Source organism: Salvelinus sp. IW2-2015, unplaced genomic scaffold (genome assembly GCF_002910315.2).
Source record: "Salvelinus sp. IW2-2015 unplaced genomic scaffold, ASM291031v2 Un_scaffold667, whole genome shotgun sequence".
NCBI lineage: Eukaryota > Metazoa > Chordata > Actinopteri > Salmoniformes > Salmonidae > Salvelinus > Salvelinus sp. IW2-2015.
The window spans coordinates 682277-694007 of NW_019942592.1; the positions used below are offsets into that span (position 1 = coordinate 682277).

The 11731-nt window shown below is 39.5% G+C and overlaps 1 protein-coding gene across 1 annotated transcript; it reads left to right on the forward strand.

Annotated features, from left to right (window-relative positions):
- Nucleotides 1-4184: 4184 nt before the first annotated feature.
- Nucleotides 4185-11276, forward strand: LOC139023978 (NACHT, LRR and PYD domains-containing protein 6-like). The gene is made up of 4 exons (XM_070438289.1): nucleotides 4185-4278; nucleotides 9492-9576; nucleotides 9706-9934; nucleotides 10873-11276. Exons 1-4 carry the CDS (start codon nucleotides 4196-4198, stop codon nucleotides 11274-11276), a joined length of 801 nt encoding a protein of 266 aa, XP_070294390.1. The 5' UTR covers nucleotides 4185-4195.
- Nucleotides 11277-11731: the final 455 nt, after the last annotated feature.

Consider the following 11731-nt stretch of genomic DNA (forward strand, 5'->3'; position numbering starts at 1 on the left):
CAGGGTAGCAGCTCTCTCTCACCCGGGGTAGCAGTCCTCTCTCCCCAGGGAAGCAGCTCCTCTCCACCCGGGGTAGCAGCTCCTCTCTTCACCCAGGGGAAGCAGCTCCTCTCTCCCAGGGGTAGCAGCTCTTCTCCACCAGGGGTAGCACTTCCTCTCTCACCCAGGGGTAGCAGCGCCTCTCTCCCCAGGGGTAGCAGCTCCCTCTCTCCCAGGGGTACGCAGCTCCTCTCTTCCCCAGAGGTAGCAGCTCCTCTCTCCCCAGGAGTAGCAGCTCTCTCTCTCCCAGGGGTAGCAGCTCCTCTCTTCCAGGGGTAGCAGCTCCTCTCTCTCCAGGGGTAGCAGCTCTCTCTCCCCCAGGGTAAACAGCTCCTCTCTCCCCTAGGATTTGAAGACTTTGGTGGCCGCCCATTGCCAATAGGGGGGTCCAGGACAGAATTTCAACATCTAAATCCATGAATACAACACCAGTGTATTGCCGAAAACCACTCTACAACTTCAAACATAGACTCTGACCTGTCCAATGAGCCAAATCAATGAAATAATCCCACAGTACCTAAACACCCCTACACCACCACACACACACACACACACACACACACACACACACACACACACACACACACCACACACACACACACACACACACACACACACACACACACATACACACACACACACACACACACACACACAGTCTTGTACAGCTAACCTTGTGGGGACATACAATTCAGTCCCATTCAAAATCCTATTTTCCCTAACCCCTAACCCTAACCTACCCCTAATCCTAACCCGTACTCTTACCTAACCCTAACCTAACCCAAAAACCTAAACTTTATCCTAACCCTAAACCTAACCCTAGCTCCTAACCCTAACCCTACAACTACCCTAGCTCCTAACCTTAATATTTAACTTAATTCTAACCCTAACACTAATTCTAACCTTAACCCTAAACCCCCTAGAAATATCATTTGACCTTGTGGGGACTAACAAAATGTCCCAGCTGGTCAACTTTTTGTTCGTTTACTATTCTTGTAGGGACTTCTGGTCCCACAAGAATAGTTAAACACGTCACACACACACACACACACACACACACACCACACACACACACACACCACACACACACAACACACCACACACACCACCACCACACACACACACACACACACACACACACACCACAACACACACACACACAACACACACAAAGAGAGAGGAGCTGCTACCCCTGGGGTGAGAGAGGAGCTGCTACCCCTGGGGAGAGAGGAGCTGCTACCCCTGGGGAGAGAGGAGCTGTTACCCCTGGGGAGAGAGGAGCTGCTACCCCTGGGGAGAGAGGAGCTGCAACCAGGAGAGACTGTGACCCTGCTCATGAAGAGCTTATCGGTTGGTGATTGTTGGGGCACGTTTGGTAGGAGCTTCAGTGATGAAGACTGTTCAACTTGCTGATGTTTCACAATATGCCATGGCCGTCTCAGTCACCAGGTCTAAAAACTTACCATCAACAAAACACCAAATGATGGAATTTCTTGTGGAAGAATGGTGTCACATCCCTCCAATAGAGTTCCAGACAGTTGTAGAATGTATGTCAAGGCACATTGTAAGAGCTATAAAGAGAGAGGGAGTCAGAGAGAGAACAGGCAGAACCTGATATGTAAATGAGCAGTGCAAACGAAAGTAACTTTCGACGACCTAATGATCATTCCCGACTCTGTTTCTACTGAGAGAGAGATAAAAGGTAAGACGACGATTGTTACGTGTTTTCCTATAGTTGATTATATTGTTATGTGTATTCATATAGTTGATGATATTGTTATGTGTATTCATATAGTTGGTGATATTGTTATGTGTATTGATATAGTTGATGATATTTTTGGTGGGCAGTGTTAGAATAAGCCTACTCTCCTTAAAACTTCTACTTCATCCCAAACCCGGATCCGGGAGCACCCCCATCAGTAAAAAAGCTGACTAGCATAGCCTAGCATAGCGTCACAAGTAAATACTAGCATCTAAATATCATTAAATCACAAGTCCAAGACACCAGATGAAAGATACACATCTTGTGAATCCAGCCATCATTTCTGATTTTTTAAATGTTTTACAGGAAAGACACAATATGTATTTCTATTAGCTAACCACGATAGCAAAAGACACAACTTTTTTTTCCCACCATTTTTTTCCTGCATAGGTAGCAATCACAATTTCGACCAAATAAAGATATAAATAGCCACTAACCAAGAAACAACTTCATCAGATGACAGTCTGATAACATATTTATTGTATAGCATATGTTTTGTTAGAAAAATTTGCATATTTCAGGTATAAATCATAGTTTACCATTGCAGCCACCATCACAACTCACCAAAGCGACTAGAATAACTACAGAGAGCAACGTGTATTACCTAATTACTCATCATAAAACATTTCTTAAAAATACACAGCGTACAGCAATTGAAGACACAGAATTTGTGAATCCAGCCAATATTCAGATTTTTTAAGGTGTTTTTACAGCGAAAACACAATATAGCATTATATTACCTTACCACAATAGCAAACCACACAACAGTATTGATTCAAGCCAAAAATAGCGATACACTGTATAACCCAGCAAAATATATTAATTTTTTCACTACCTGCTCAGAATTCTTCAGATGACAGTCCTATAACATCATATTACACAATGCATATAGAGTTTGTTCGAAAATGTGCATATTAGCGGCACAAATCTGGTTATACAATGAGAAAGTAGCCAAGCTGCAAAGGAAAATTCAGGAGAAATCTTGGGAAAGGCACCTTTCTAATCGATAAGTTATCATAAACTTGACAAAAAATACAGATTGGACAGCAAATGAAAGATAAAGTTCTTAATGCAATCGCTGTGTTAGATTTTTAAAATATACGTTACTGCGCAATACAGCGTGCGCTAAAGGAGACCGCACCGAAATTCATGGCGGAATTATTTATGACATTTGTCAACATAAATACGAATTAACAGCATAAAGACTCCTTACTATTTGCTGAGCTTCCATCAGAATCTTGGCAGGGTCCGTGTTCTCCAGAACAATCGTCTTTGGTTGAAAAGTTGTCCCTTCTCCTGTAGAAATAGCAGCTAACGCTAGCTATGTGCCGGAAAGGTGTCCAACTCCTGATAGCGCGTCACAAAGAAATCCCAGAAAATTGCAATAAAACTGATATAAACTGCTATAAGTCGGTTTAAATTTAACTACTTATGATGTTCTTAACAACTATAACGAATAAAAACATGACCGGGTTTAATGCTAAACGAAAGCTTTGCAGGACGCCATTGTGATGTCCCTCTTCGCGCAGGCGCCCCGTTGAAAAGAACTACTTCCGTTCCACGACTTATTATAGCGGCCCAGATGGTGCAATCCACTCCATTCAATTCTCACCGTTACTGACATCTATGAGGAAAGGCGATGCAGTGCATGTAGCCCATAGCTTACATGGGACTTAAACTGACCCTAAGACAGGACCTCGTATTTAGAAGTCTCATCGCTGGACAGGAAAATGGCTGCAGAATGAGTTCTGTTTCACTCAGAGAAATAATTCAAACGGTTTAGAAACTAGAGAGTGTTTTCCCAATAGTATATAATATGCTATTGTACAGCAAGAATGAGTACAGGCAGTTTAATTTGGGAACAAAATTATTACAAAGTGCATAATAGCACCCCCTATTGCCGAACAGTGACTTGATATTATTATTATTATTGTTACTGTACTGTCTATAACTACCTTAACAAACAGTGACTTATTATTATTCTTATTACTAATATTATTATTGTTGCTGTACTGTCTATAACTACCTTAACAAACAGTGACTTTTTTATGATTATTATTGTTATTATTATTATTATTGCTATTGTTGCTGTACTGTCTATAACTACCTTAACAAACAGTGACTTATTATTATTATTGTTGATGTACTGTCTAGAACTACCTTAACAAACAGTGACTTATTATTATAAATGACAGTTACCATGGAGATGAAATGTCACAACTACATGTTCATGTGATTTCATTAAATCACCTAACTGTTTYGATATGTCTGTTAGTAAATGTTTTATTTCTAAGAGAGATAATGAATAAATGAGATCAATTGACAATCAATAATTAGTCACCGTGTTAACCACAACCAACATGCTGGATATCTGTTTAGGGTCAGTGCTCTAAAATGAGTCTCTCTGGGGAGAGAGAGGAGGGGGCCCCTGCCTCTAAAATGCGTCTCTCTGGGGGACATGACACCAAAGCTAAGAGGTAAGATGACAATTTTATGAAGAATTTATTTAGTTTATTTCCTAAATAAATAGATATCTTAAGATGAATGCACTTACTGTAAATCGCTCTGGATAAGAGCATCTGCTAAATCAGGGGTTCTCAATCTGCGGAGTCTGCGRAGGTACTGCAGGGGTTCTGCGGCACCCTGACTGTACTCGTTGCAATGCAAGACATTTGATAGAATTTTCACATGACATGACCACTTTACCTACTCTTAATTATTGCCTAATGTATTTTTTTTCAACCAATTGTTTCAAGCAGAATTTTGACAATATTACCATTATATCAACACAACACAACAGTTTAACAACTCTAAATAGCTTTGGCATAGTAGGCATCAAGTCCCTTGCCAATAATGTTGCCTACAACGTTTTCATCGAACACATATTACGCCATAGATGCCTTCAATTGCCCAATTTATAGCCATTCCCAATTTAGGATAATTTTTTAACAACGTGATGCTGCGCTCCAAAGAGATATCTTGAAATAACATGATGTAGATAATTAAATAATCAAAAGAAAAACGTGTTTATTATACACTCTTAGAAAAAAAGGTTCCTTATAGAACCAAAAAGGCTTCTATCACTTCCTTAATGTATGGAATCACTAAAAGTTATATATATATTTTTGGTCTCAGTGAAGAAGAACCTCTAAAGTTCTGATCAAAGGTTAATGTTTTGAGGATGTGAACCCAGCAGCCCTCCAGTGTTCAGATCAATTCCACCTGTTTTTTTCCAGCGCCCGGCCCGGGGTTCAAACCAGCCACAGCTCCAACTGCTGCCACAGCTCCAACGCCTTAGCCGCTCAGCGAAAACCAGAGTTAATCTTCAGAAATAAGCATGAGTTCATCTTCCAAAATTATGACAAAATGCTATGCAGACATACAGTACATGGTATCACTTGTTATACATAATTATTATACATAAATCATTGCATGTAGGTCTATATTATTTATGTATTGATCTTATAGAAATGTAAAACAATATTTTTAACTACTCCAAAGCATTTACATGTGGCGCAGGAACCACTGACTCGCTGCATTATTCTATAATATTATTAAGACACCTGTTGTTAACTCTTAACTACTTAGGACAGCTCACGAGGTGTCCTAAATATCTGCCGACTAGGTGGGACTAGAGACTTCATGCATAGCTTTAATTTATACCCATAAGTGTAAAATGTCTTTATTCTCAGCACTTATATGACCAATTTTTTACTCTGAGACGCTTTGTGGATATGGTTCCAGACCTCAAAATATTGTTATTAAAAAACGTATGATGTTTGTTTAACATAATATAAAAAAAATTTACATGAACTAATGTAACTAAAGTTGATTGTGTTGCACTGATCATGTCCGCGTCCTGGAACTGCCCGCGTTCCCRTACAAAACTGTCCGCGTCCACGTACGGTGTGGCGCCAAGCATATTRTCCGGTTACGCTCAGTGGGTTGAGGTGATCTTGGGGAATAACGATGGAGTTTGTTACAGGGTTGAAACGCCGAATATTATTGTTCAATTTGCTTTTTGCTTTACGGTCAGGGACAGTAATCACCGGATTCATTGCCATCCTCGAGATGAGGGACAGACGAACGACATGCTAGCTAGCCAAGCTAGTCGGTACAGCTCGGTAAGCTAGCTAGCTACTCTACCAGCAGCATCCTAGTTATCCTAGCTAGTCAGTGCAGCGAGGTAAGCTAGATAGCTACTCTACCAACAGCATTCTAGTTATCCTAGCTACCACTACATCATCACCGGCTGCCTGCATTTCTTGTGGACCGATGGAGCTCCCCGGTTGTTTCTTCCACCTCTTAAATCCTGTGGAGGGCTTTTCCCTGTCTCGTTGACGGATGCTGGCTACCTCTGTCCGGTTCTCCTCTCTTCACTAGATGGACGGTAACTTTAGTGTTTAACTTCTCTAGGGTAGGGGGCAGCATTCGGAATTTTGGATGAAATGCATGCCCAAATTAAACTGCCTSCATCTCGGGCCCAGAATATATGATACCCATATAACTGGTAGATGTGGATAGAACACACTCTAAAGTTTCCAAAACTGTTAAAATAGTGTCTGTGAGTATAACAGAACTGATTTGGCAGGCAAAAACCTGAGAAAAATCCATTCAGGAAGTAGTTTTTTGGGGGGTTTTGTAGTTTTCTATTCAATGCCAATACAGTATCCATTGACTTAGGACTCAAAATGCAGTTTCTATGCCTTCCACTAGATGTCAACAGTCTTCAGAAAATGTTTCAGGCTTGTATACTGAAAAATGAGGAAGTAAGAGCAGTCTGAATGAGTGGACCCTGCCGTGTCACAGAGCTTTTTCCTGCGCAAGACCGAGAGAGTGCGTTTCTTGTTTACATTTTATATTGACGACGTTATTGTCCGGTTGCAATATTATTGATTATTTAGGCTAAAAACACCCTGAGGTTTGAATATAAACATCGTTTGACATGTTTATATGAACTTTACGGATACATTTTGGATTTTTTTGTCTTCCTGTTTTTACTGCGTTTTAGCCTGTGGATTACTGAAGAAAACGCGCAAACAAAACAGAGGTTTTTGGGTATAAAGATACTTTATCGAACAAAAATAACATTTATTGAGTAAATGAATGTCTGCTGATTGCAACCATATGTAGATCATCAAAGGTAAGGGATTAATTTTATCTCTATTTCTAAATTGTGTAACTGTTCTAGCTGGCTGGCTACTGTTTGCAATGATTTGTTTAGTGGGCTATGTTCTCATAATCGTAATGTATGCTTTCGCCGTAAAGTATTTAAAAAATCTGACACCGTGGTTGGATTCACAAGCAGTTCATCTTTAAACCTATGTAAAATATGTTTTGTTTTCTGAATTTTTATAATGACTATTTCTGTATATGAATTTGGCGCCCACCAGTTTCACTGGCTGTTGAAGAGGTGGGACGCTACCGTCTCACGTGCCCAAGAGAGGTTAAGATTATTTTTTATAATGCATGTATACTAAGGTTGAGGTTCTGACTAGTGATAATTTACCCGGGGTTCAATACCTGCCATAGTCAAAATKTATTTGCTCTCCCAAAAGCAACACAGCCCTTATACGAGATAATGTTTTATACGAGATAACGTTATATACGAGATAAAGTTATACATAGCCCATCTATAATTTAGCCCAAACAACTACCTCTTCCCCTACTGTATTTATTTATTTAGCTCCTTTGCACCCCATTATTTTCTCTAATTTGCACATTCTTCGACTGCAAATCTACCATTCCAGTGTTTTACTTGCTATATTGTATTTACTTCGCCACCATGGCCTTTTTTTGCCTTTACCTCCCTTATCTCACCTCATTTGCTCACATTGTATATAGACTTATTTTTCAACTGTATTATTGACTGTATGTTTGTTTTACTCCATGTGTAACTCTGTGTTGTTGTATGTGTCGAACTGCTTTGCTTTATCTTGGCCAGGTCGCAATTGTAAATGAGAACTTGTTCTCAACTTGCCTACCTGGTTAAATAAAGGTGAAATACTTTTTTTTATATATATATATATAGCTAACTAAAGTAATGAGTGACCATTTTAGAAAATCATTGGACATATAGTCAGTCTGTGGTTGCATGCTATTTTATGTCAATCATATTGCTGCTTGAAGCCTATAACTGATGCTTCGTGGTCTTATGCTTCCATCTATTGGACATATTTAGCAATTAAAAGTTATTAATTCACTTACAGACATTGGTGAGGCAGCTGAGAATTTTTWAAAATGGAATGTGTCCAGCCTACCAAAAATAATATTCAAAAGATTGTTCCATGGACACAGAGGGGTTAAACACTAAAGTTACTGTCTATCTAGTGAAGAGAGGAGAACCGGACAGAGGTAGCCAGCATCCGTCAACGAGAGAGGGAGGATAGGATAACTAGGATGTAATTAATACATTTACCTCAACATGCCCCTGGAGAAGGCAGCGCGGCTCGATCCTGGTTGATGAATTTGACAATGAATGTACCTGGAAAATACGTTTTTCTCGACCAGAGGTGACTGAATTAATGTTCAGGTTTATTGATAATCGTTATATTAATTAAGTATAATTTCAAAACATGAGCATAAAAACAGGTAATAATAAACATGAATCGTTATTATATTACTTCACAGTAATCTGTTAAATACTTTTTCAGACCTTCCTGCGTCAGCAGTGTGGAAAGGGACAGAAAGAAGCACACAGGAGTTTTCCTGTGAGAGGGAGTGGTGGTGTGTCCAGGGAGAAAACTAAACTAAAATTCTGAAATATCATTTGTGGTCTTCTGCTGCCATCTATTGGAATTATGTAACAACTGCAGTAGTACTGCATAATATTCAATTCCTTACTAAAGTAGTAATTACTCACAATTGCAAAATATAACATTTTCTAGTTCATTTTATCACTTAAAACCATAAAATAACATTTTATTGCATAACAAACAATGAAACTGACACACCACAAACACCATGCATTTAGTTAATTATAAAATATATATATATTTATTTAGATGGGTGACATTATCTGCCAAAGTAAACAAAGAAGAGCTCTCTAGTAGGCACCAAAACATTCAAAGGCCATTTTCTCAAACGTGAGGCTACAAGTTTATCAACGTACAAAGCAGAATTTATTTTCCATTGTTCCTCAACTGTAGTGTATGATATACCATTTTCTAGCTCTGAGTCTCTACTTTTATCCAATGTGAAAAACACAATTTCAAATGTTGCTACATTTGGTCACATTTTGCAAAAATAACATGATTATTTGTGTCTCTGAAATGAAACCATCAAGTAATAGATTTTAAACAAATACATGTCTGTCATTGAACAACCCCATGCCATGATTAGATAGTGAAAAAACACCAATCTCTTTCTAAATGTTTTTAAGAAATGAAAAGCACATTTTCAAAAATTTCTGAAATTTGATTGTGATATAGCGTTTCGGAATKAAACTCTTCTTATGTTTCCCCATCTGAGCTCAGAGTAGATGAGAGATGTAATGTTTGTCTCTGTTGTGTTGAAGCCCAATCAAGCAGGAGAGACCAGCCTCCCCTGTACTCAGCTGTGTGTCCATGAAGAGTGACCGGTCTATGGGTCATCTTATATCCTTTAGCGAGGGAGACTTTTCTACTGAATAGTGTGTGTGTGTGTGTGCACACCCTGGATGAGGAGATGTAATCTCATGTTTTGTGCACAGAAACCAACAGGAGAGATCAGAGTCAGAGATTCTCAGTGGTCAGTCTTCCCAGAGTCATCAAACAGACCTGGCCTCCATATTCAGTGTATGTGGTCCTGTTATGTACATTTGTTTTTGTTTACCTCAARTAAAGTTGATCTGTCAATCATTCATTAATGTGTTAATGAGAAAGCATTTCTTCTCTTGCTTAACTTATTTACTTGATTTATTTCAGATGCTTGAAGAGAATATTATGACATTTGTGAAGAACGAGCTGAAGATGTTCAAGACGATTCTTAGTCCAGAACTTCCAGAAGGCTTTGAGAGTCAGAWGCAGGATAAGAAAGTGGTGGACACTGAAGATGAGAAGCAGGAGAGCAGTGCCAGAGAGGGGGCTCTGAAGATCACACTGCACGTCCTGAGGAAAATGAACCAGAAGGAGCTTGCTGACACACTGGAGAAAAGTAAGCGCTGTCTGCCTCATGTTGCATGCTGTTTCTTAACATTTAAAAGCTGTAGCTAAAGTACAGCTAAAGAAGCTGTGTAACCCAATGATATTGTAGCCGCCTTAACACTGTTAGGTTCTAATTTTTCAGAGTAAATAACTCACGGACACTAGAGAAGCTTAACCAAGTTTAATTCTTCCCAAAGGGTCGTTACAGCTGTAATTCAGACAACAAAACATTTGACAGAAGCACGGATATTTAACCCTTTCTCCTAGGCTGAGTTTCCTCCGCAGCAGCCGGACAGCCAATGTATCTATGTTGCTATACAGAACCTTAGTGATATCTGTTCTTCCTCACTTCATCTGACCCCCCTCCACCACTAATCCATGGCTCTCTCCCCTTATCAATGCCTGCCACATGCAATCACTTCCCTGCACCAACACATTCCAAGCTTAAATGCACACACTATATACCTTCCTCCTATAACCATTAACTTCTGGTGTAAACACTCCACTATATACCTTCCTCCTATAACCATTAACTTCTGGTGTAGACCTTCTAAACCTCAGTACTCCCTCAGTGACATGAAAAAGTATATTTCATATTCTCAAAACAACACCTAGTGACCTTATCAAGTAGGGATGGGTTAGAGACCATAACACAGGGATGTGTTGTGTTGATTCATTGAGAGAGAGAGAGAGAGAGAGAGAGAGAGAGAGAGAGAGAGAGAGACATACAGACAGAGAGAGAGACAACATTAATAATACCATCAATAATACCAATAATAATATAATCAGTCACACCAGTGTGTAATGCATTATGAAAATATTTACACATTTATACAGTCAGTTAAGAGAATATATGATTATACTTTAAAACTTTATAACAGTCCTACAATACTGTAGGCATTAAAACAGACGTAATATTAATATGCTCTGTGTTATTTCTTCATTCAGATGAACTTGCTGTGATTTGCCAACGTGAACTCAAATCTAATCTAAAGAAGARGTTTCAATGTGTATTTGAGGGGATCGCTAAACAAGGAAACCCAACACTTCTCAATAAGATCTACACAGAGCTCTACATCACAGAGGGTGGAACAGGAGAGGTCAATAATGAACATGAGCTGAGACAGATTGAGACAACAACCAGGAAACAAGCAAGCCCAGAGACTGCAATCAAATGTAACGACATCTTCAAAACCTTAACTGGACAAGACAAACTTATCAGAACTGTGCTGACAAAGGGAGTCGCTGGCATTGGAAAAACAGTCTCTGTGCAGAAGTTCATTCTGGACTGGGCTGAAGGAAAAGCAATCAGGATGTACAATTTGTATTTTCATTCCCTTTCCGGGAGCTGAATTTGATGAAATTGGAAAACTTTTCATTGAACTTCTAATCACTTCTCAATGGAAACCAAACAATCAAGAATCTCCAACTACACAAGTACAAAGTTTTTTCATTTTGATGTGTCTGGATGAGTGCCGACTTGCCACTAGACTTCCAGAAGAACAAGATCTGTTGTGACGACACAATCAACCTCAGTGGAGTTCTGCTGACAATCTCATCAAGGGGAAAGATCTGTTCCCTCTGCTCTCCTCTGGATAACTACCCGACCTGCAGCAGCCAATAAGATCCCTTCAGGGTGTGTTGACCAGGTGACAGAGGTACGAGGTTCAATGACCCACAGAAGGAGGAGTACTTCAGGAAGAGATTCAGGGATGAGATCTGGCCAGAGGAATCATCTCACACATAAAGACGTCAAGGAAGCCTCCACATCATGTGCCACATTCCAGTCTTCTGTTGGAGTTTTTTC